The sequence below is a fragment of the Chroicocephalus ridibundus genome, chromosome 17 (assembly GCF_963924245.1).
Source record: "Chroicocephalus ridibundus chromosome 17, bChrRid1.1, whole genome shotgun sequence".
NCBI classification, from domain to species: Eukaryota; Metazoa; Chordata; class Aves; order Charadriiformes; family Laridae; genus Chroicocephalus; species Chroicocephalus ridibundus.
The window spans coordinates 6,368,207-6,393,433 of NC_086300.1; the positions used below are offsets into that span (position 1 = coordinate 6,368,207).

Here is a 25,227-nt window from a genome sequence, read left to right on the forward strand (position 1 = left end):
AGGAGGAGCCACCTCCGGGACCCGCTGACGTCCCCGAGGGCCACGGCATGGCCTCACCGCTGTATTTTTCCTCTGGTTGGAACAGCTCGTCCCAAGGCTGGCGTAATTCAAGTTGAGCATGGTGGTACCCACGCAGGCAGGGGGCTGGAGGGAGGAGGTGGTGTGACCCACTGTCCCCGTCAGTATGAAAGGACAGCGGTGAAACCCAAGCCCTGATGAATAGGAATGGGTTGGGGAAGGGCACAGCTGCCTGGCAGCGGCTCTGCTCTGCCCTGCCCACAGGGCACGGTCTGGCCATGAGCTGCGGGCTGGGGAGCCAGGGTGGCCCAGGGGAAGAGATGCTGGGGGACAGGACCCTGCCCTTGAGACCTCCAGCTCTCCCTACATCCCATGCCATGGGGTACTGCAAGCACAGGGGACTTCAAGGGTTGACCGAGCCCCTCTGGATGAGGTCTGCGTCTGTTTGACGGAGCCTGCAGGCAACGCGGTGGGGTAATTTGGCCACCGTTGCTGCAAACCCTCTTTGGCTTGTGCCCTGCTCCTGTTTTTTGCCCCCCGGGGGTTCCGCAGGCACCTCCAGCATCGCTGCCTCGCTCTTCGCAGCTCCCACCTCCAACCCCAGGGCTTGACGACAATCCCTCCAGTGCCGGCTGAGCACAAGGGCATCCCCCATCACTTTTGCCTTGCCGGGATGTCACGACCAGGCTGTGCTTTTCCAGCAAGACCAGGGGTGCCAGCAGCGGGGACTCAGCCCCAACGTACAGCACCGTGCACAGCACGACCTGCCCGCTCTGCCAGGAGAAGACACCTCTCCCATCCCCTCTCTCTTCTCCTCCTGGGACCAGCCTTTCTCTGGAAACCTTTATCCCTCCTTTTTCTCGCTTCGCGTGCCCTCGCATACAAGGTGAGGCTCAGTTTGGTTCCCAGTAGCCGCCGGATGCTCAGAACCAGCAAAAAACCCCACCAAACCTGCAGAAGGTGAAGGTTTGGGGAGGCCCCCAGCAGAGCCAGCGGGGCTCTGGGGACCAACACAACTGGCAAAAGTACCTGAAGGTGTTTTTCATATGGATTTACAGTTCAGTGCTCGCCCGCAGCTGGTAAAGCGCAGCCGCCGGAGGGCACAGCATGGAGGGAAACCATATTTCTGCATCAGAGCAGAGGGGGACAGAGCTCACCTTGGGGTGCCACCTTGTGCTTCCCCAGGGAGTGGTTGTCTCCAAAGGACTCATGGAGAAGGGTGTCATGGCAATCAGGGCGGGCATGGCTGGCACCCAGGGAGGTGACACCTTGCTTTGGTCCTCCCTCTCCTCTTCTAGATTTCACCCTTCCCTGGAAGGGCGGCTGCGGGGGCTCTCGGGGATGGGAACTGGGAGGACCATCCCCACTGCAGCCCTCAAGGAGCAGAGATGAGAAGCCCCACAAACACCCCTTCGTCCCACCTTGTTCCTGGCCCAAGTCTTGCAACTGGGCCAAGCATTAACCCCTGCACCCATCACCTGCAGGGCGAAACTGGGGAGGGGATCTTTCCACTGAGGGTGGTGAGACACTGGCCCAGGTTGCCCAGAGAGGGGGTGGAGGCCCCATCCCTGGAGACATTCAAGGCCAGGCTGGATGAGGCTCTGAGCGACCTGCTCTAGTTGAAGATGTCCCTGCTCACTGCAGGGGGTTGGATGAGATGGCCTTTAGAGGTCCCTTCCCACCCAACGCGTTCTGTGATTCTATGATTCTACGATCTGCCCGCGCTGCTGTGCAGCTGGGGTACAACCCCGGGGGCGACCCCCATCCTCTCCCCCCCCGCCCGGGGATGTGACAGTGCCACCGGTCACATCTCGTTTCCCGGGCACATCCCCTGTGCTCAGCCCGGGTTTGGCGGGCGGGCTCGTCTCTGGCTCTGGTGTAGACCCACACCAGTCGTGGTCACCTCCATCAAAGGCGGCCACCACGACGAGCAGAGCCTGGGGACACGAGGCTTGGACGGGGCCCAGGGCGCAGGCACCGGCCGCCCCAGCGTCTGCGCCGCATTCAAAACCGGCCCCGAGGGGAAAGTCCCCATCGAGGAGGATTTACATGAGCAGGAAAGGGGCCGTCTCACGTAGCGGCAGCTTTGCCATTTTTAGGTTCGGAGACCAAGCCGGTGGGAGAGGCCGCTGTGTTCTGCAGACGGGAGGGCCGGCGAACTGGATGCTTCCCCGCCATTTGGGGTGAAAGATGGCTGATTTTTGCACGAGGCTCTGGGTGCTCCAGGCCAACCTCTGGCTGATGGCCCTCGTCACAGGTAGGCATCAAACACGGGCTTTGCACCTCGGAGCAAGGAAACGCGTAGCCAGGAGATGCGCCCCGGCTCGGTGCAATGAGGGGCTTCGCCCAGGGCTGGCTTTCAATGAGCTGGTTTTAAGCTCTGCAACCGTTGCTCTCTGTCGCTCGGAGCCGGGATGGACTCGCAGGGGCCCGGGGATCAACATCTGCCTTGGGTTTTGGGTTTTGCTTCCCATTGGGGCGCAGGGATGGGACACGACTGTCTTGACCCCCACCACGGGAGCTTTCTGGGGCGGCTGAGGGTGTGCCGAGCCTGCCCAGCTGCGGTTGCAGGTGTCAGGAAAGAAGGGGTTGGGTCTTTTTTTACCATTTATTGTTCTCGGAGGCCTAAGGACGGGGCCGGCACATCGCTGAGGCCACGGCCAAGCCACGTCCCTTTGCTTTGTGGGGGGGAGCAGAGGAGAAATGGGAGGAAAAATGGGTTTGGGGGTGATTTGGAGGCCCTGTGTGAACACTCCGGTGCTGCTCCCCTTTGCATCCCTGTGGAGAAGCAGCAGCTAAAGCCGGGACCCAGCTCCTGTCCCCTTCCAACTCCTCTTGCTCGGTGCAGGGACACCCACAAAATCCTGCGGCAGGAGGAAATGCCTTGGATTCTCTCGGATGGAGATTTCTCTCGGATGGAGAAAGTTGTGCCCTCAGGGGAACGGGCATTTCAAGGGTTTTATTGGGTGGCCACCCAAGTCCAGCACAGATTGGGCAATTAAAGGGTTTCTGTTGGGTGGCCACCACCATGGATTCGAGGTCACAAGGTTTCACCCTGGCTCTCCTGGGTGGCTTGGAGGGAGGACAGGGGAAGCTCAGCCCACCCGTGGTTGCGATGGAAATCCTGGCTTTGAGGAACGTGAGGGCTCTCAGGGTGAGGAACCAGCCTGGCCTTCGTTTAGAAACACCAACAAAACACGGAGAGCAAAGCCCCGTGTCCCGCCTGGCCGGCAGGACCGCAGGTGACAGGGAGACGTATCCAATGCACAGCCCGGACAAGGCGCATCTCCCCGTCTCAAAAAAAAATAACAAAATGAGGATGGAAGGGGGAGTTTGCCTGAGGAGATGTAGGTGCTGGAGCTGAAGAGGGCAGCACGGACCTGGAAGAGGCTCTGGGGCAGGGAGGGGACCCCATGGCGAAGGTCTGGGTGGCAAGGCAGCAGAACTCAGGCTGGGGAATTGAACCTTCTTTCTTCTTCTTCTTCTTCTTCTTCTGTTTGGAGGGGAGGCAGGGGGAGTTCTGCAGCTGCCCCAACGTGCTGGGAGGTGGTGCAGCCCCCACCTCCGTGCCAGCTTCCCCGCGGTGGGGTTTGGCGAATATCGATCGAGCGGATGGAGCCGGGCACTGAAGCGATGCGATAAACAGGTCTGGTGCTTCCTGCCCAGCTGCAGCAAGAGGAACCGAGGCACAGGAGCACCGGAGCTGTGGGCAGGGGCACCCACGGGTGCTGGGGGGTCCCTGTCTTGCCCCCTTTCCTGCACTGGATTGTAGGTCGCATGGCTCCATTCAGCTTTTGTCCCGGGGGGCTGCATGGTCCCAAGGTCTGAGATCCTGCCCTGGCCATCACGGTGCTCTGAGCCCAGGGAAGCCCCGGCAGGGAAAGTGTTTCTGGTTGATTCAGAAAACAGAGAGTGTAAATAAGGAGGTGCGAGTCTGTCTGAAAGGCTGCCAGCCTGGGGCAGCTGTAATAGCACAGGCAGGTTTCGCCAGGCCGTCAACCAGAGAGCAGCTTAGAGAAAATTCAGGAGATGGGACAGAAATGGAAGGGTGTGAATCCAAACCTCCACCGCTCTGTGTCCTCTGAGCAGGGCTGTGGTTGATGCTCCCCAGCACTCCATCCCGCATGGAGTGGGCACGAAAGACCCATGGGATGTGACATCCCACGTGGGACGTGCCATCCCACGTGGGACAACCTACACGGGTTTGTCCTACACGGGCTTGTCCTACATGAGCTCCTGGCCACCGTCTGAGGGCCCTTCTGTCTTGCAGGTGGGACGTCAGCAAACAAGAACAGCACCATCAGCAGCACAGGTAACCTCCCAGACCCATCGGGCTCTTCCCTACCTGTGTCCCCAGGGTCCCTCCCGTCCCCGCTGGCTATGCCACGAAGGTGCTGCTCCCCTGCGGAGCTGGAGATGTCCCATCACCCACCGCCCTTCCCCGTCACAGAGGCGATTCCCAGGCTGTCACCTCCTCCGCGGCATTTCCCCAGCCCTGCACCTCGCTCTCCCTCCGCTGAGGGAGAACCCATTTTGTCTTTCCAAAGACCACACGCGTTTTTCGCTCTGCGTTTGCAGAGCACGGTGCCTGAACAAGCCCATGCCTTGGAACCGGGCACTTGTGCCATTCCCACCCGCGGGGTGTTAGGCATCAACTCTGCAACCCGAACGAGCCCTCAAACTCACCAGCTCTGGGGCCAGAACATGGGCAAAAATACAAAATGCGGCAAAATTTAAAAAATATGGAAGCATGAAAGAAGCCAGCTGGGGAGATGGGGCTGTCCTAGCAAAGGCTCTGTGGTGTGTGTCAACGCAGGGTGTTATTTTGGAGCTGGAACCAATGAGATGTACAAAGAGAGGGGTGGGAGCAGCAAAAAAGTACTCAAATGAAGCCATTCCCACACCACAGTAAATCAGAGTTTCCGTTAAACGCGCATTTTCACCAAAAGTCTCTGATTTCTGTCCCCGGACGATGATGACTGACCAAAACAAAGCTGAATCCCAGAATCCCAGCCTGGCCGGGGCTGGCAGGGCCCTCTGGAGATCATCCCCTCCAACCCCCGGCCAGAGCAGGGTCACCCAGAGCAGGTGGCACAGGAACGCGGCCAGGCGGGGTTGGAATGTCTCCAGAGACGGAGACTCCCCCACCTCTCTGGGCAGCCTGTGCCAGGGCTCTGCCACCCTCACAGCAAAGAAGTTCCTCCTCCTGTTGAGATGGAACTTCCCAGGGGCAAGTTTGTGCCCGTTACCCCTTGTCCTGTCCCCGGGCACCATTGAGAAGAGCCTGGCCCCATGCTCAAAAGCAGTATAATCCATGAAAACGGAAAGCTCTTGATTTGGGAGATGCTGGGGGGGGGGAAGTCTCATGAAGTGGCTTTTTCTCTGAGGCTCCCCGGGTGCCGGGTCCTTGCTGGCCGTGACCACCCTTGTGCCCTGGCAGGCGGCGGGTGCCCTGTGGTGCAGCAGCACCCGCGGTACGTGGCAGCCAAGAAGAACATGCCCGTCCACTTCATCTGCTCCTCCAAGGACCCCGACAGCATGCAGTGGTACAAAATGGTGGAGAACAGTAACGACATGCACGAGCTGCCCGACTCCCCCCGCTACAACATCGAGAGGGAAGGCAAATTCATCAACTTCACCATCTTCAGGATCACCTACGAGGACAACGGCATCTACGTGTGTGACAGCAAGAACCTCAGGGCGGAGAAGAAGCGACCGCACAGGTGCGGGACGGAGCTCAGAGTGATGGGTGAGTGGGAGATCCCCCTCCTCCACGCGCCCCAGGAGATGCTCTTTCTTCTTCTCTCACCTTTTCCCCCGCCATGCGAATCCCATATCACGCTCCTGTGCACCCACCCCACGCTGGTGGGACCCCTTCAGATACAACTGTAGAAGCACCACAGAGGTTTCTTTGCCCATTGCCAGCCACCAAGCAGCAGGATACCCCCCCTGTTTTCCCTGGCACATCCATCCCACAGAAACACATCCCATGGACTGCATTCCCATAACAAATCAGAGTTTTCCTGGTCCTGGCTAGTGGTGGCTCCTGGCCAAGGTATCTCATCCCAGAGCTGGTCCCTGATGACAACCCCGGGGGCAGTTTGCATTGCTCTGGTCTCTCCCGAGGGGGAGGGCATGTCACCCTGGCCCCCTCCATCCGCTCTGCTGACACGAACCTGTGGCCAGGCCGAGCTCGTCCCCGTTCCGTGGGAGCTTGGCACAGAGGTGGGACTTAGGGCTCTCCCTGTGCTCCTGCTCCCAGGTCACAGCAACATCCAGCAGATCCAGAGCAGGAACACCCTGAAAGACGCCATCATCATCATCCAGTCCATCCTGCTGGTCGTCTTCATCAGCGTCCCCATGCTCCTCTTCCTAGATAAAGTAAGTGACAGCATCTCCAGCCCATCATCAGATGTATCTCCAGGCACCAGCCTGGGATGTCCCCAGGGGCAGGACGCTGCTAGGGATGGCTATGGGCAGGCACTGGGCTTGGGGCTGTTGCATACGGGAAATAAGCATCTAAAATGGGGTGGGGGGGACTGCCTGGATTTGCGTTTGGAAGCCGCTGGACCTGGCCTGGGGGGACGAGGCTGGGACAGGGGACAGAGGATCCCAGTGGGTGCTGGTGACACCCAACCTGTGACTCTCCTCTCCACAGGGTGAAGGCAAGGAAAGCCCGGAGGAGGACCACACCTACGAGGTAACGCTGCGTTAATTAGAGAAATGCCTCTGTAATATCAACCTGAGCCTTGAAACGGCCGGTTGTGCCCTTCTTGGGTGTCTCCTGGGCACCACCAGCCCTTGCAGGGCATCTTCCTCCCAAGTGCTTCTTGCACATCAGCCGTAAAGAGCTGCTTGGAAGACCAAGCCAAGCTCTGAGCACATCCAGCCACCTATCTCCACCTTCTCCCCTCTCAGAGGCCGCCCCGATCTCCAGGGGAATAGCCTAGAGATGGGTCTCTGCTTGAGGCTCCCAAGGGGGGGACGCGCTGTGGCCAAGGCCATGGTCCCCTTCCCGTGTCTCAACCTCCTTCTTCTTGGCACAGGGCCTGGAGGTGGAGCAGATGGCCACCTACGAGGACATCACTCCTTTCCGGGACGTGAAGGCCAAGTGGACGGTTGGGGAGCACCCGGGTGAAGAGTGAGGGGTCCTGCGCCCACCGCCTGGCCGGCACCGGTGGCATGGCTCCCTGCCAGCACCTTGCCGGCGCCTGCGGGGAGGGGCCCCCGGTTCCTGCCCTGGACCACGGCTCTGATGGGTGCCCGGATCCCGGGCTGCAAACCATCTTCAGCAGCCTTGCGCGGAACTCGGGTCCTGCTGCCCACCAAAGGCTGCCCTGTCGCTCTCACCGCCCCGCTGATGAACCCCTAAAGCCTATGTAGAAATTAGAAGCTACCTGCAATCCCCCTGGTAGCGAACTGGCCCCAAACCCCGGGCAGCCCCACACCACGGCGCTGAGCTCCTGCATGGTTAATGCAATGGAAGTACCAGGGTGGGTGGTGGGTCTCCTCCAGCCCTACCATCCCTGGTAAGGAGAGGACTGGACATGATCCCTCTCCATCCTGCAAGGACCCTCCTGGGCTGTGAGACCCCGCTGCAGCCCTGGCAGAGGAGCCGAGGTGAGCAATACCATGTGGGTTTTACAAGAAGTGGATTTTGGGCCACTGTTTAGCTCTTCAGCCACGGACGTGTCCAGCAGGCCAAGCTGGCAGTCATCTAAAATGGAGGATCCTCCAAAAGAACCTCTTTCTCCCCAAAGACTACAGGAAAAGCTGGGCAGACAGCTGTCACCCAGAGGGTCTTGCGCAAGTCTTGTTCCTCTCCAGGCAAGAGCTGGCCCATATCACAAGGACGTCCCCTTGGTGAGGGCCATGTCCGATCTCAGAACCTACGGGAAGAATGTAAATTGTGGGACTCAAATGTCCATCTGCTTTTTCAAGCCCTAATAAAGATAACGGGTAAATTCACATCCTGCTCCGTCCTGCCGTGCCCGGTCGGGGGGTGTCCCATAACCCTGGTGCCAGGGTTGGTAGGATGGATGCTCTGGGAATAAGAAGCAGCTTTTCATAGGTCTAACTTAGGTAGAAACCACACTTCACCTCCTCAGGGCTCCGAGCGTAGGCAGGGATGGAAAGCCGAGAGCAGCCGCGGGGTTTTCCTGGAAGCTCTCGCTGAGCACGCACGGGGGGACCTTTGTGGTCCCAAGACGATCACCAGGAACCGAAGCCCAGGGCCAGAAATTCCGCTCCCAGCTACATCTGGTCTTGCAAGAGAAGCTAAAAAACATCTGGAGAGGAACAGAGTGGCGCTAATTGGTTTTGTTAATAAAAAACTGTCTTGGCACGGAAGCAGCTGTGTGGGTGATGGGGCTCGGGGCCGGCTGGGCATCCAACAGCAGGGCTCGGGGGGGTCCGGAGAGACAACGGTGGGTTTGGCTGGACGAGGCAGGACAAAGGGATGATGAGGACCGTGGGGCTGAAAATCTGTCCCCCCTCGGAGAGCCCAGGGCCCCCGCGTCCCTGTGGTTCGTGACATTTCGGGCCCCGAGGAGAAGACGGGACCGCTCCGCTTCCCAGCCGGCAGAAAAGGGAGGGTAAAATCCTGAGCAAACAGGGCTTTTCAGCAGGGAACAGGATGGTTCTTGTTTAGTAGTAAACCACCTTCGTGGAAAACTGGAATTCAATCTAAATAGCACAAAACCGGCATTTTAAGCTTGATTTTTACTAGTTAAATAAAACCACCCCAAATTAGTTGCACGCACATGCATATAAATGTTACTTAAACATGTTTTACTTATAAAACGGATTAATTAAAGAAAGGAACATTCACAGCGAGAGAAGTGAACCGGCTGTTCCCGGTTTCCGCGTTTGCCAAGGTTTTAGGACTAGCAGAGCTCATCCCTCCATCCCTCGTTTTCAGTTACGAAATGGAAGAGGAAGGCGAATTCTCCGGCCTTCCCAGTTCCCAACCGCTTTCTCAGCTCTGCGTAAACAACTCGCTCAGCCGCCTTAACCGAACCGTATGAAAATTAAGGAGAATCTGCTGTTTGCACCTGGAGAGGAAGCCACCGATGTCAAAAAGCAGTTTCGGCGACCCCAGTTCCGCTCTGCCGCTTGGCTACACTCTTAGCCCAGGGCTTTGGCTTCCTTTAACACGCCAGAAGCGAATAAACATTTCTGTAGCGTTAGCGGTTTCTTTTAAATGCTTAGACTAGTTTCTAGGGAGCCCAGAGATAGGGTTTGTTGTCATTTTATACTGAGATGGGTTTGTATTTAAAACGCATTTCACGTAAATAAATATATTTCAGTATCTACGGTGTTTTGCCCCAATTTGTATCCCTAGATGAGCAGGACGCTCGTGCGGACGGGCTGCGTTGCAGTCCTGGACCTCTCCAGCCTCCTCTTTAGAAACGGGTTCAGTGAAACCGAGCAGTTCCAGTAAATAAAACCCACCAATCCAACCCGAAAAGGAATGTTTACCCGCCGAGTAGCGAGCTAGCGGAGGCAGTCAACCGTCACTTAAAAGCTCTGTCAACCACGTCGTCGCCCACCGAAGTGCAGCGCCGGGGCTGTGGGCCAGCAGCTGGCTGCTGGGTCAGGAGTCACTGGTCACAGCTCGCCCATGGGTCAGGGAAGGTCTTCTCCACACAACCACGGCAAGGCTGGGGGGCAGGAGGGGCCAGGAAAGTTGCTTCACTTGTTGAGATGCTGCTGGTGATGCTCAGGGTAAGGCAGGTGGACACGGGACCATCCTGAGAAAACCGAGGGGTTTGGGTTTTTTGTTTTGGTTTTTTTGTTGGTTTTTTTTTGTCTTTTTAAAAAGAAAAATTAACTGGGAAATTACACAGTCTCACGCTGCTTGCCAAGACGCCACTTTGGGTCGCAACGGCAGGCATTCGAAAGCTAGAAAAACGCCAAGCTGATCTTTGAGAGCGGCTTACGCGAGGGTAATTCTGCCAGTGGCGTGTGCGTGCCCAGCCCAGCACTTCGCAGTCACGCGCTGCCTTCGCCGCGGCGCTTCTGCCTCGGAGATGACGGGGGACAAACCAAGCCTCAGGGCCACCGCACAGCCTGGATCATCCCGGCATCCCCGTGCCTGGCTGTGACATAAAATAAAATACGTTGATTGAGCACCGTGCTTTTACTAACAGAGCTCCAGAGGCAGCAGGGCAGCAAGCGACGGGCAGGACTCGGGTACAAGGTGGTCGAGCAGCATCATCACCAGGCAGCAGAGCCTGTGCTGGGCTGGGGGTGTCTGTCGCTCTGCTCATTTCTGACAAATATTGACATATTTAAACATGATCCGGAGCAGAAAAACACACCCAGATGTTGCCGGCTACTGGGTGACGGGATACCTGATAGCTGCAGGACCCACTGTTCCCTCTTCTCTAGGGACTGACATTTACTCTGCGACGCCACCACATTTCCAGCGAGCAAACACCCGGGGGCTTCTCGGAACAGACCGCGCTCCCCCCGGCATGTTTATTAACCAGCTCTCGCACCCTCTGCTCCAGCCGCCCCGCTGACGATGCTGCCTCTCAGAAACCGGAGCCGCACCACGGGGACACGGCAAACCCAGGGCCCGGGGCAGCCAAATCACCAGCCCTGGCCAGGGAGCAGTCCCTGAATCCCGGACAAAGGGCTAAAACAGGGTGGTTTGGAGCAATCGGTGCCTTATGGGGGATAAAAGTCCTTTAAGCCCCCCCAGAAATCTCCTATCCCTGTCTTGTTTTGCTCAAAAGCAGGGATAGGCGTGCTGCGACTTCTCGTCTTCCCCACCTCCTCTTCATCATCTCAAATACCTCCTTCCCACACCAGCCCTCTGCTTCATCCAGAGAACATTTCACATTTGTAGCTCAGGCAAGAGCAGGAAGACGCTGATAACCAGATCTTCCCATGGTCTTGTCCATCTGAGGACGTGAGAAACCTCCCAGAGCGCTGGCATCTGGGATTTGCGGTGGGCAGGCTGGTACCCGAACAAGCAGCCGGGTGTGACAGCTCTTCGTCACACCGACGCCAAACCAGCTCGCCGAAACTATTGGCTGAACTTTGGAAATGTTGGTGGCGTGAAAGAAATGACTTGTCACCTGACAACATCCGCCCAGCTCTGCCACTGCTAATGATAAAGGGGGAAAACATCCCACTTGCTTCAAGTCAGAAGTCTCCCAAACTGGTCAGTCTGCCCTGTTAACTGGGTGGCCAAGGATGTAGAGCCAGGCAGGGAAATGAGGTGGATTTTCGACCCTCTGTGGCAAATTCCACCATGTAAAAGCCCCGATCTGATTTGGGATGGGTCTTCCAACGACCATAAAGCCTCTCTTTGCAATAAACAGCAGAACATGGCGAAATTATTCAGCGCCGATTTCATCCCCAGGCAAACAACCTCCCCAACCTTTACATCTATGTATAAACGACTACGATTGGGTAGCACCATTGCGAACACTTGTGCATTTATGCACGGAGAAGATATAGAGATGTTGTTGTGATCATGAACACATACATACATTTTAAACAGACCCCCTGCTATATAAGGGGTGGCTCGACAGTTACCTTCACCAGCCTAGACGAAAAGGAGGAAACATTTGCTCTCAAGCAACACCTGAGCAACGCAGCGCGCAGAAATGGCTCCAGGTACTTTTCTTTATTTCAGTTCTAAAGGATTGCCAGCGCTGCTGCCCGCGTAGGGTGGTGATGGGGTGGGACTGCGGTGGGCGGCACACACTCAGCGCCAGCCCCAAATTAAAATGTGGCAACTTCTAAATCAATGGAAAAGAACACCTTTCCGTACAGCGGGACTTAACTTAGGTAGTCGTTAGCCTGAACTGGGCAAGGAGAGGGTGGAGAACACGAAGAATAAGGTCAAGCCACAGTTATAACAGTGATTATTAACATGAATGTTGGCAGGGATATTAAAACTCATATTCCAAGCTGAAGACGGGGATCAGGATGATGTCTAATGCATACATCCAAGCCCTACAGGCTCCAGGGCATTCCTTCACTGAAAGGTATTTATTTGTCTGAGATTAACTTTGTGGTCTCTGTAAGCACAGATGGACACTTGTGTGAGTTAGATGTCAGGGGCGGAAAACCTTTAGGCTTGACAAAGATCACCAAATTCTACAGGAACGTCCCAGAAAGAAAAAGAAGCTGGTCAGAGCACAGGTAATGTCACCAGGGAAGGCAGACAGGCGGTTTCACCTCAGCAGCATGGAGTAAACCAAGGCTGACGTGAGCTACTCCCAGACCCTTACCTGGTGCTCACCATCCCCTGCTTGCTCACACAGTGTGCTCTCCTCATGAGGGCAAGGCCTACGGAAAAACACAAGCGTGTTAGGGAAAAACATAGGGACACACTCTAGTTTCCATGGAGGAGCGATGACTCTTCAGCCAGGAAGACACCGCTGGTAACGCTGAGAGCAGTACGAGCCTCGAGGGCACGTCCAGTGGCAGGGGATGAGGTTCCATTTGATTTTGGGGAGGGTTAAACTCACCCGAGGAGCCAAACAAGACGGTCAGGAAGGTGAGCTCTCAGCCAGCACGGAGAGAAGAGGCTGGGAATTCCTTCTCCTCAGCACGGCCACTAAAGGACTGCCACCGCCTTTCCTCTCCGCTTTGCTGCAGGGTCGTGGTTTTCTCCTCTCTTCATTGCTGCGATCGCTCTGGGACTGCAGTGGCCACAGGAAGCTGCCACCTTCCCGGCCATGCCCCTTTCCAACCTGTTTGCCAACGCCGTGCTGAGGGCTCAGCACCTTCACCTCCTGGCTGCCGAGACATACAAAGAGTTCGTAAGTGTTGCATCCTCTGGGCATCACCTCCACATTAGTTTGATGGTTTCAGGACCGTGCCACAGCTTCCCACCCAGTATAACTTCCTAGAAACAGAGACTTGTCAACGATTAGTGTCGCCTTCGACAGTTCTTGATGAGGCAAAATGGTTTTAATGGGATAGGACAGGCGATGTCCCATCAGCTTGGGCCCTGTCTCCTCTTCTCAGCTCTCCGCGTCCCGCTCTGATCCTGCACAGTCCCCTCCTCAGGGCCATTGCTGCCCGTGTCCAGACCCACCGCAGGGGGTCAGCTGTCTCAAAGAGAAACCTGGCTCTGAACGCACTGGGAGACGGCACAGATATTTTGCAAGGCTTTCCTGTGACCGTCACCCACAGCCCTGGCTGATCCCAAGTGCTTAAAACTACCCAGTCTCTGCTGTTGCCAGGAGCTGGCATGAGCTGTCACTTTGGCAAGAACTGTCCTTGAGGGTCACCTACTTCTGGTCCCAGGGTGTTTTGCATTCAATTTAGCACTTTGGCTTAGCGAAAAGAAGACCTTTAGGTCCAGAAGCTACTGTGCCAACACACAAACTCCTGTTCCCACCTGCCAGCCCCGTACAGAGGCACCTCATGTCTCGTATTTACTTCTTGCAAAGAGTAACCGTTCAGGACAGCTCGGGGAAAGTGTCTGTGGTCTTCTCCCAGTACGTGGGCAACAGATCTCAGCGTATTTGGGATGTCTCCACAGGAACGCACCTATATTCCAGAGGACCAGAGACACGCCAACAAAAATTCTCAGGCAGCATTTTGTTACTCAGAAACCATCCCTGCTCCCACGGGGAAGGACGATGCCCAGCAGAAATCGGTAAGTTCGCTCCCCTGGGCAAGCACAGACCTGTTTGAAGAGCCCAGCCGTGCTTCATTACAGGGACAGAGGCTTTCCCGAGGTATCATTCCTCCCCTCCCTTTTTTACTATTTGAACCCTGCCTGAACAAAGAACGACTCTTCTGGGTTAAGACTATAAATCATATTCCCACCCCAAGGAGGAGAAAAACTATTGTCTCCACAGGACATATGGCTGGGTGCTGCTCTTCAGCTTGCAAACTTCTCTGTATCTGCTGAAGCTGCAGGAGCAGTGGCACATCTCTGGGTCAGCCCCAGGCTGTTTCGGAGGGAGCAAGACCTACAGGTAACTGTACCAAATATCTCTTTGACCCTTTCGGTTTTTTTTTAATTTCAGGATATGGAGCTTCTTCGGTTTTCACTGGTTCTCATCCAGTCCTGGCTGACCCCGGTGCAATACCTAAGCAAGGTGTTCACAAACAATCTGGTTTTCGGCACCTCAGACAGAGTATATGAAAAACTAAAGGACCTGGAAGAAGGGATCCAAGCTCTCATGAGGGTAAGTTGGAGCATGATTACAGAATAACAGGGATCTCCTAGAGACAGGGCACTCAGCTCCCAGGGTCTTCCATGGGATCCAAAGACCACGGGAAATCTCCCCACCTTCCACTCTGAAGGCCAGTGGCATCCCTTGGACTCTGATTACTTTAAGATAACGAGATCATGACACTCCATTGCACATGTTCCATCACGGGGGAGTATAAAAAAAACACATAATAAGTGTGAATAGAAAGCCACAACCACTCAGATAGCAGCACAGACCAGGAAAATCACAACAGTCCAGACCCAAAGTCTTTCCAAACCCAGCACCAAAGAGTATTCCATCAGTTAAATCTGTACAAACAGCAACGGAAGGATGTTTGCTCTACCTCCATGCAAAACATTTTAAAGGGGAGTAAATTTTATGAAGTTTGCAACCTGGCTTTAAGGTCTTCCAACGTTTTATAAAAACAGCGCACACAAGTCTGTATACAGATGGAAGCCTTTACTCCCATGTTTCTCTCTTACATTAATACAGCACCCAGACAGCTGAGAGCTGGAGAGTGGTCTTCTACGAGAGTCGCTCTTAATCTTTGCTTTATTATTTTAAAGAAATTGCTTATTATCTGTCAGGACACCTTTTCAGTTATGCTTCCTCTATAACTAAGTATAAACTTTATAAACTTCTATATAAACTCTGCCAGCATCACCACGTAGCTAGAGCTCTGAGACCTGTGTCTGTGAGAAATGAGTCTGGACAATTATTTACATCTTCTGGCATCTAAATAACTCTGAAAGTCAGGCCCTGAGAGTAAATAGAGATCTTCTGTCCTGCAAGTAGGTATATATGTATCAGTACCATTTCCAGATTTTGCTCTGTGTATGGTATGTGCTTGGGCATTGGGAAGCGGTACACAAACTAGCAAATAATCACATTTCATCCATTTACGACACTGTTTACTTAACCAGAACTGTCTTGTTTGCTGTGCCAGCTGGTGAGCAAGGCAAGGCAGGAGGAATGGCAGACGGCCGATCTCCCAGCTCCAGATGCACACACCTTGGGACTGGGTTAGAGCTTTGCTCACTGGGAAAGCGGGAGAAAGAAAAGAGTAAAGTGGGAGAAAATTACCCAGTTCCCCATCTCCTTGGCTAGAGTAGCTATGGAGAGACCCTGCAATTTTCGCCTTATTTTAAGACCCCAAAGGACACGCTCCTCCTTCCCTGCAGCCTCGTGGCCAGCTTGCTTCTCGCTGGCAGCAATTTGTGTAGCATCACCCCTGCATAATTACCCTTCCTGTAAATACATACACTCAAAAATATACTTGAACTATGATTAAGGGGGGAAAAAAACACCCCAACCTCCTCTAAAGCTAGACCTGAGTCTCGGCGATGGGCCCCTTGGAGGATGCTCATCCCCAGGATCTCTCCATCCTCTCCCAGGAGCTGGAGGACCGGAGCCCGCGGGGTCCCCAGATCCTCAAACCCACCTACGACAAATTCGACATCCACCTGCGCAACGAGGACGCCCTGCTGAAGAACTACGGCTTGCTCTCCTGCTTCAAGAAGGACCTGCACAAGGTGGAGACCTACCTGAAGGTGATGAAGTGCCGGCGCTACGGTGAGGGAAACTGCACCGTTTGACACCGGGGACGGCTCCCCAACCGCCCCGGCCCCTCGCCGGCCACGGCTGCCCTGCTCCTTGTAAAGAAAATCAGAGAATAAACCTGCAACCCACTGACACGTCTCCGGCTTTTGGAGGGCTGCGGGGACAGGCCGCCATGGGGGGCCTGGGAGGGACGAGCCGCAGCCTGGGCAGGGGGGGTGTGGGGCTGGGGGGGGGGTTGGGGCTGGAGGTGGGGGTTTGGGGCTGGAGGTGGGGGTTTGGGGGTCTTTTCCCCCGCACTCGTGGCCGGGGCCCGCAGCCCAGGCCGTGTCTCCCGGCCGAGATGGGGGCGGGCCGGGGGCCGGGCGATGGCGGGGCGGGAAGGCGGCTGCCCCGGCATGGCGGAGGTGGTGGAGTTCCGGGTGCCCGCGGGGAGCCACCAGACGCTGCTGGTCTGGGGGCTGGAGCCGCAGCCGGGGCTGGAGGTGAGGCACGGCCTCGGACCGGGCCGGGGGAGAGGGGGCCTGGCACCCCCCGGGGCTGGGGAGCGGGGCCCGGATTCCCCCCGCCCCGGGCTACGGAGAGGGGCTCTGGATCCATCCCAGTGAGAGGGAGCAGGGCCCTGGATTCCCCCCCGGGGCCGGGGAGCGGGGCCCGGACCCAGCCGGGGCTGGGAAGCGGGTTCTGGATCCCCCCGGCGTCTGGGGAGCGGGGCCTGCATCCCCCCAGGACCGGGGAGCAGGGCCCTGGATTCATCCCAGTGATAGGGAGCAGGGCCGGGACCCCCCCCCCGGGGCTGGGGAGTGGTGGCCTGGATCCCCCTCCAGGGCTGGGAGCCCCCTGGGGCCTGGAAGCGGGGCCCTGGATTCCCCCCCCCCAGTGACAGGGAGAGGGGCCTGGATCCCCCCCGGGGCTGGGGAGTGGGGGCTGGATCCCCCGTAGTGATAGGGATTGGGGGCTGGATCCCCCGTAGTGATAGGGAGCAGGGCCCTGGATCCCTCCCGAGGGTGGGGAGCAGGGCCTGGGAGTCCCCTGGGGCTGGGGAGTGAGGCCTGGATCCCATCCGAGTGTGAGGAGCCGGGCCCTGGATCCCCCCCCCAGTGACAGCCTGGATACCACCCCCTGCCCCGGGGACCAGGAAGCAGGTCCTGGATCCTCTTGGGGCTGGGGGAGCAGGGCCCTAGATCCCCCCCTAGTGATAAGGAGTGGGGCCCAGACCCCCTCGGGGCTGGGGAGCGGTGCCTGGACCCCCCGGCTCTGGGGAGCAGGACCCTGGATCCCCCCCGGGGCCAGGGAGCAGGGCCTGAAACCCCCCAGGGCTGGGGAGCGGGGACTGGGACCCCCCACCATCCCTCTCCCCCACTGGAGCTAAGGCCCCTGTCCCTTCCCCCTCACCTGTACTCATGGCTTCACCTTTGTGCTAATAAGATATTTTTAAATCCCTCCCTTTATTTCATTTGTTTGTTTTTAATCATTCTTTAGTTTCCTTCTCTCCCTGAGGCGTGCTGGGCGCCGGGGCAACCCCCAAGGGGGTGTCGGGCTTCACCCCAGGGTGATTTCTGCCCCTGTGCCACGCAGCCGGTTCTGCACAGCAAAACTACAGAGACACCAGGACGAGTTGGAAGAGCTGGAACAAAACCCCGTTAACTCTGCCCATAAAATATCGGGCTAATTTTTTCACTGCACACTTCGACAAAGAGTGCGCTCACACAAGGCGGGATGGCGGAGAGCAAGAGGCGGTCGGGGACGAGGGTGACAAGGGACAGAAAATCCCACGTCTGCTTTCGCTCTCCTCCCGATGCAAGGGCTGGATGATGAGGGAGACGAGACGTCCTCAGGGGCAGAAATCCAGCCAGGTTGAGTTTATTTTTATGGAGGCATACACATCTTCAGTCTCGCTGCTTACTCCAGGGCTTATTGCTGTTAAACGGTACTAAAAACTTCCCTCGTTTTCTAGGTGATTAGGTCTTGGGAGTAGTCCTCTCTCTGTCGCTGTTGCCCAGCCCCTGGAGCTTCCATAGATACTTCAAAAGACCCTTTTGTCTCTTCTTTTTCCTCAGCGTTCCCTGTTTTCAGCGTTTTCCAAATTTGGGCCGCTCTACTCGGTGCGAGCGCACCGAAACGCTGCCGTGGCAGGGCCGGGGTATTACGCCATCATCAAGTTTTACTCAGCTGGAGATGCCAGGAGAGCCCAGCGCACGTGCAACGGGCAGAGGCTGTTTCAGGAATCTCCCTTGAAGGTAGGCAGAACCGCCCCAGGTGTGGAAGGTGCAGGACCCAGCACCGTGCCCTCCAGCAGCAGGGCAGAATCGCATTCAATATTTGTTGATCTCAGCGATGCTTCCTCTGCAAAAAGTATACTAACTTGTGGCTGGGTGCTACCGCTGCGGTGACGCAGAATCACAGAATGGTTTGGGTTTGAAAGGACCTTAAAGCCCACCCAGTTCCATCCCCCTGCCCTGGGCAGGGACACCTCCCACCAGCCCAGGTTGCTCCAAGCCCTGTCCAACCTGGCCTTGAACCCCTCCAGGGATGGGGCAGCCACAGCTTCTCTGGGCAACCTGGGCCAGGGGCTCACCACGCTCAGAAGGAAAAATTTCTTCCTTAGATCTCACTTAAATCTCCCCTCTTTCAGTTTAAAACCCTTGCCCCTCGTCCCATGGCTCCCCTCCCTGCTCCAGAGTCCCTCCCCAGCTTTCCTGGAGCCCCTTTAGGGACTGGAAGGGGCTCCAAGGTCTCCCCGGAGCCTTCTCTTCCCCAGGCTGAACCCCCCCAGCTCTCTCAGCCTGTCCCCACAGCAGAGGGGCTCCAGCCCTCCCAGCATCTCCGGGGCCTCCTCTGGCCCCGCTCCAACACCTCTGTGTCCTTCTGCTGTTGGTGCCCCAGAGCTGGAGGCAGCGCTGCAGGGGGGTCTCCCCCGAGGGGAGCAGAGGGGCAGAATCCCCCCCTCGCCCTGCTGCCCACGCTGCTGGGGATGCAGCCCAGGCTGCGGGGGGTTTCTGGGCTGCCAGCGCACGTTGCCGGGGCGTGTTGAGCTTCTCACCCACCAACACCCCCAAGTCCTTCTCCTCGGGGCTGCTCTCCAGCCATTCTCCGGCCAGCCTGGACTTGGGCTTGGCATTGCCCTGACCCATGTGCAGGCCTGGTTGAACTTCATGAGATTTGCACGGGCCCACCATCTGCTGGCTGCCAGGTAGTATTTAAGCAGTAAAATGGCAGCATCCCTCCTCTGGAATAATTTGCAGGGCCCATTCCCGGGAAAAAACATTTAACACAGAAGCACACATGCGGTCAGGGAAGAGGTTACCTTCGAGTGACTGTCCCAGAGCCATCCATGGTGTGTCTGTAGCGGGAACCCTGCAAGCAAAGCCTGGCTAACCAGAGTTGTTCTTTCCCGGACAGGTTTGCGTTTGCACCAAGCAGAAAGGGTTTCAGCAGCAAGTTCTTGCTCTCAACAGCAACAAGTGCCAGGAGTTGGCCAACCACTACCTTGGCTTTAACGGCTGGTCCAGTCGCATCATCACAGTAAGGGGCCCTTTATATTCATCCATCATCCTTCTCCTCATCCTCTTCTTCAGTAGAGTGGTTGGTGGAATAAGAAGAATTGTCGTCAAATCAGCAAATAATAGACAGCTACGGGAGCTGTGGTTAGGACACAAGTGAGGGTATTTTGAAAGCCTGGGGGGAGAAGATCGCTATGGGTGAAGGTGCTGCCTGGGCTTCTGTTAATAAAAATGGGGGTGGCTGTGATGAAAGCAGTGCCAGGGCTTGACCGTAGTCTTTGTGTGCTGAAGGTGTCCAAGATGACTGAGACTCGGAGGATGGGGACTATGAAGTATTTCTAAAATAGGGTCAAAAGAGTAAATATCCCTGCGCTGTCTCCACCGTGTGCTTCTGCCTTGGAGTCATGCTGTGCAGAGGTGGTGTGTGGTATCCAGGCGGTGGTCATAAGATCCCCTTCCTCTTTGGTGAAAATTAATGATTTGTGGTCTTCCCAACAGCTGCAGAATGTATCTGGCTTTGATGGTGAGAATGAGGAACTGGGAGAGACGTTACAGAAGCGATCCGTGAAATACCTGTGTGCTGTAGAGGTGACACTGCCCCACCACAGGGTACGCACCAGGGGAGTTGCCCTCGGCAAGGCAGACGTAGAAAACAGCGGAGGTACGTTTTGGATGCAGCTGGAAGTCTCTCTTAGCATCTGGCACAGGCACTGGTCAGTCTTGCGTTTGCACAGTTTGTGGCTCTCATAAAGTATCTGAATTTAGCCGGAGGCAAGGATCTGTGCAGGGCCTTGTGAGCTGCTGTGCTACGCAGCAAGGGATCCTGAGCGTGACTCTTCCCTCCCTGCTTCACACCAGTATCGCTTTCCTAGGATCATAGAATCATAGAATTGCCCAGGTTGGAAGGGACCCTTCAGATCATGGAGTTCCACCATCAACCTAACTCTGACAAGACCCACCACTACCCCATGTCCCTCAGCACCGCGTCTGCCCGGCTTTTAAATCCCTCCAGGGATGGCGACACCACCACTGCCCTGGGCAGCCCCTTCCAATGCTTGATAAACCTTTCGGTGAAGAATTTCTTCCTAATATCCATCCTAAACCTCCCCTGGCGCAACTTGAGGCCATTTCCCCTTGTCCCGTCGCCTGTTCCTTGGGAGAAGAGACCGACCCCCCCTGGCTACCTCCTCCTTTCAGGGAGCTGTAGAGAGCGAGAAGGTCTCCCCTCAGCCTCCTCTTCTCCAGGCTGAACACCCCCAGCTCCCTCAGCCGCTCCTCACAAGACTCGTGCTCCAGACCCCTCACCAGCTCCGTTGCCCTCCTCCGGACACGCTCCAGCACCTCAATTCTTTTTTCGTGATGAGGGGCCTAAAACCTGACACAGCCCTCGAGATGGGGCCTCACCAGTGCCCAGTACAAGGGGAAAAGTACCCTCTGTTCTCTCCCTCTCGCCTGCAGTGTTGTTCATTCCCCGTCGCAGCCACTTCTGGTGTGAACATGGCTTTGGATTCTTCATACTGTCTTTGTGGCACAGCTCCGGTGCCAGCAGGGCTCTGCACTGCCCGCTGCGCTGGGCAGAGTCCTGACAGAGGGCTGAGGGTCGCGTGCTGCTGGGGGTTGGCAACAAAAACCCCTTCGAGGGTGCTGCCATGCTGCCAGCGGCTCCCGAAACACAAGCAGCTTTCTTATCGGCTCCGTAAGGCTGTGTTTGGTTACGTTTCCTAGCGCAAGGCAACGGGTGTGCTTCGATTGCAGAGTGTCGTCTTGATATCGATAACACGCTACTTGTTGTGTTCAGATCCTCTCGAGTTTGTCACGGCCTCAAGGAGAGCTCAGAAAGTCGCAGTCGGGAAGGCTTTGTCTTGCGCCTTTCAGAAGATACTCCTCGTAGTCTTAGGTGAGGCCAATTTTTGTATTAAACACGAGGCTGTTTGGGCTAATGATATTATAACTCATGATAATGGATGTGAATTCTTCTCTGAACCTTTCTTGGGATTCATTTGGGCTATGAGGGTCTGGGGCAAAACTAAACTCATGTTGTGGACTGCAGTGATTTAACAGAGCGGTTCCACCCGATGAGCTATGTGAGTGCAAGGAAAACCCAACGGGAGGTCAGATTTTTTTATGATAAATAAATCATTGAGACTCCAAATTCCAAGACTGTAGCACTACGTGTGCATGCCCAATAGGGATGTGGGGAAGTTCTGGTTCCAGGGGGAGCATGAACTGAATTGCAGCACTTGGCACATTCCTGTCCTGGTTCCGAGCCAGCCAGGGGCCATCAAAGGTCCATGCCCCACTGTGGCGTTCCACGTTGCTTCTTTGGGGTTACTACTTCTTTTTTTTAATCACAGCAGCTGACTCGGTGCCTGTCCAGGAACTGTTGGATCTGCTTTCTCTGGGTTCCAGGTCTTGTGGTCTCTGGGCTTTCAGGTGACGCCTCTTTATGTGGTATCTGAGTACTTTAGTTTTTTATGCTTATCAGGACAGATCCCTATGGGATCAGGTCAGTGCCACTATCCTCATTTTAGAGAGAGGGGCCTTTCATCTGCCAGGCTCCTCCCCTGGACTCCTTAAGGTGTTTTTTCCAAAGGTGGCTTTCTGGATTCAGATGTTTTGCAGTCCTTCCTGCCTCCTGGTCCATCATGTACACGGAGACGAGCAATTAACATGCTCCGTCTTCTCCGTAGATTTCTGCTTCCGCAATTTCAGTTTCCACTCCATTTAGTAAGAGCCATTTGGTTTTCCGCAGAGAAGAGAGGCCAGAGAAAGAAGCACATTCCTTCAGACCAACCAGCCGGTTGCTCTGAAAGCCGTTATGAAGCAGGATTGTCCCATTTGGAGTTTAGGGTAGGTTTGTTGGCATTAGACACCGTAGTAATTAACCGTGTTTGTTCTCTGGCTGTTTATTCTGTTTCAGAGAATGGGAAAGTGGCCGTGGAGTACAATCCCACCCAAGAGGAGCTCACAGACTCCTTAACAGAAGAGGAACTGAAGGGGCTTGTTCAGGTAAAACCGGTGGATATTTAGCTTTTGCACAGGACCTTTATGTTACATCTAGGGATTGGAGACAGAGCTGTTAACCCTTACAGCCTCTGACACCCTCCTTTTATGCAGCAGCGATTACCTTGACTTAAATCCCAGGAAGCGGTTACATCTTGAAATTGTGCAGCACGCCAAGGTTTTAAAACCTTTACTTTTTTGGGTATCTTTGTGCAGAAATGCATGGATATTGTAGCCAGCACAGGGAAGTGCGCAGTTAGGGGACAAGGACTGTTATGGTGCAAGTTGACAAGTCTGACGCATGACAGTGTCCAGGACCGCTCTTTGTAGAATCTGTAAGAGTGAAAACCCCCGTAAAGTCACCGTGTGTTAAATCAAATGATTTTTTAATACGTTCTTAAATAAATCAAACTCCCTGTCTAGAAATGCACTTCGTAAACTTATCCTTACCCCAGAGGGAATGATTGTTAAAAGCTTTGGTGAAATAAAAGCTTGGGTGGAATCCCTGCAGGTAATTGTTAGCATGCACTGAACACAAATACCCAGGTACAACAGTAAAACTTTAATTATCGTGCTCAGCGAGATGACTTCTGCGTGCCAGCTTTTGCTCGCAGCCGGTCCCCAGCAGAAGACTGAAAACGCTGCTGCTTGCCAGGGGAGACGACTGAAAGGGCAGGGTTTTGAAAGCGGGCATCACTCTCACATGATGCATCAGCTCCGCGCTGCGCAGCGTCAAACTCCTCCTGCAGTTTGCATGGAGGAAGCGTCTAACGAACCTTGTGATACTTTATTCCGTTTGATGACGCTGAGTCACCTGGTGTCCACGGGCAGGACTATCTTCCTTTCTTACTGAAGAGCAGCTGTAAAATAGGAGGTATTTTCGTGCGTGAAGTAACTAACGCCCACCAGATTATTGGTTTTTTTATCAGTTGAGAAGATGAAATCTCTGCTGGTTTGTTCTCTCTCTGCATTTTCCTCCGTACAGCCCCCTCCATCTGACTTCTTTGAAACCCGCAGAGAGCCGACCTCATGTGAAATCACCATAAGAGAAGTGAGGAGCGAAGTCAAACAGAAAGCCTCCTGCTTCTCAAACCTCTGTTTTACCCAAAGAGCCATCCCTGCCCTCCCCTCCCTCTCACTTCCCTTCTGATGGTGTGTGGGAGGTTAATTCGGTGCTCTCTCTGCAAGGCACCTTCCAGCCTGATAGGAAGAGGAACAGGCAGGAATTCAGAAGGACTTGTTCGGGAAGAGAGCTGCTGGGTGTCCTGTAGGTTCATTGCCTTGTGATGTCGGTCAGTCTTTCCGAAACAGAAATGTTCCTGAGTTGGTAAATTCCATGGAGGCTGTCTCTTGCACGTGGTAAAAATATATAGTTTCCAGATGAACCGAAAATACATTGGAGAGAAAGAAATTTACTCTTGATTTCTTTTCCCAGGTCAGTGAGTTGTCCGTGGAACAGTTTGACCTGGAAGAAGAAGTTTTGTCTGATGTCAGTTTTGATGATGAGCTCCCTAGCCGGGAGGTGCCGTCTAATTAGCGCAGCTCTGTTTTCACATCGTTTCCAAAAGTTCTGCAGCGTTTGATTCGGAATGAAAGTCTTAACGCTGTGAAATGACATGTGCGTCATATCCACTGTTTTCTTTTTCTCCGGATACGTAACAGCGCAAGAAATGGGCAATAAACCTAGTGTTACTAAAATTAAGCCCAAAAATATATGCTGTTTTTGGAGAGGAAGTGTTTTCCTGTCAACTTATCCAGGTCAGCTATATATAGAAGCCAGCTTAGCTGCACAATTATTATTTAGACAGCATAACAGATGTGCGTGGCACTTATAGAAAAATAAAAGGAACGAGCCTGCCCTTCCAAGAGCCTTCAGTTCAGGTTCGCTCTGATCCGCCGGAGAAAGCCGGAGACGGCAGAAGGAGCCGTCTTACCAGCAGGAGTAGCTGTGGTACTTAGAGACGCCTGCACAGGCACAGGGAAAATACCGTTCTAAGTGAAATTTCTTTTAAGGAAATCAGCGTTAAGTCTTCTCGTAATGTGTTGAGCCACATGGGTTGAGCCCCAGCTACAAGGAGTTGGGACATTGTCACGATGTAAAGCAAAGGTTCTTTTTAAGAGGTTTTTCATTAAATTAAGTAAGATTTTGTAACTCTGTGTGGTGAATGAATCTCAGAGGCAATGGGAAGGGGCGTCAAGTTCCCCGAATCATGAGGGTATGCAGTGGGGGGAAAGCTTATTTGATAACAGAGCCCTGTGCATGTTTTTTGACCCCTGTCTTTGGAAAAAAAAGATGATTGTAAAATGGGAGAGCTCAGGGAAGAGCCACAGGAATGATTCGTGTTCTCTCATGAAACGGGAGGATTGTGGCCTGTTTAATTTAACTAGAAAGAGCGGGAAGAGGTGATTTGCTCCAGAAGAAGACACCTGATACCAGGGTGAGCTTTTTAACGGGGAAGGTGAAACAAAATCCAGCGTCGGGACGCTGAATTTAGAGAAATCCAAATGGGGAAGCGAGATTCACAGCGTTTCACAAGGGGCGATGCTGGAGGGAGGGCCCAGCCCTCCACGGCGTGCAGTGAATCCTCTACTGGGGCAAGTTCTCAGGTGGAGATTGTAATTTTATTTTAGATTTTATGGTGGAGAGGCCCAAACTGTCAGTCCCAGCTCCGGGCCGTGAGGCCTGCACCCCCCTGTTGCCTGGCGACCCCCGTCTGGGCCTGGTCTGCCATGGGCCTGCCTGGGCCCGGCTGCCCGCTCCTGCTGCTGGCGCTGCTGCTGGTGGCGGCCCCCTGCCCCGGGGGACCCTGTCGGCGCCGCTGCCGAGGGTGGCTGCAGGACTGCCGCCATGCCGCCCTGGATGGCCTGCCCCCTGCCACACACCATCAGGCCCTCTCCGTCCTGTGAGTACCGGCGGCCAGACCCCCTCCATCTTGGCGACGCCAAGCTGG

At 55.1% G+C, this 25,227-nt stretch overlaps 3 protein-coding genes and 1 long non-coding RNA gene across 4 annotated transcripts; 3 read left to right on the forward strand and 1 right to left on the reverse strand.

Moving 5' to 3' along the window:
- The first annotated feature begins 2,136 nt into the window (after positions 1–2,136).
- CD79B (CD79b molecule) lies at positions 2,137–8,222 on the forward strand. Its single transcript, XM_063354537.1, has 6 exons — positions 2,137–2,275; positions 4,289–4,330; positions 5,459–5,767; positions 6,281–6,399; positions 6,677–6,718; positions 7,065–8,222. Exons 1-6 carry the CDS (start codon positions 2,209–2,211, stop codon positions 7,161–7,163), a joined length of 678 nt encoding a protein of 225 aa, XP_063210607.1. The 5' UTR covers positions 2,137–2,208; the 3' UTR covers positions 7,164–8,222.
- A 3,819-nt stretch (positions 8,223–12,041) lies between these two features.
- On the reverse strand, positions 12,042–15,894 carry LOC134524392 (uncharacterized). Its single transcript, XR_010073581.1, has 3 exons — positions 15,758–15,894; positions 12,510–12,780; positions 12,042–12,327 (listed from the first exon to the last, which is right to left on the reverse strand). It is a non-coding gene; the product is annotated as an uncharacterized LOC134524392 (long non-coding RNA).
- Positions 12,719–15,808, forward strand: GH1 (growth hormone 1). The gene is made up of 4 exons (XM_063354399.1): positions 12,719–12,803; positions 13,532–13,648; positions 14,025–14,186; positions 15,608–15,808. The coding sequence occupies exons 1-4, from the start codon at positions 12,720–12,722 to the stop codon at positions 15,806–15,808; spliced, it is 564 nt and encodes a 187-aa protein (XP_063210469.1). The 5' UTR covers position 12,719.
- A 243-nt stretch (positions 15,895–16,137) lies between the features above and the next one.
- On the forward strand, positions 16,138–24,405 carry RDM1 (RAD52 motif containing 1). Its single transcript, XM_063354696.1, has 7 exons — positions 16,138–16,255; positions 17,831–18,010; positions 19,173–19,295; positions 19,772–19,934; positions 21,072–21,170; positions 22,194–22,282; positions 23,712–24,405. Exons 1-7 carry the CDS (start codon positions 16,139–16,141, stop codon positions 23,811–23,813), a joined length of 873 nt encoding a protein of 290 aa, XP_063210766.1. The 5' UTR covers position 16,138; the 3' UTR covers positions 23,814–24,405.
- Positions 24,406–25,227: the final 822 nt, after the last annotated feature.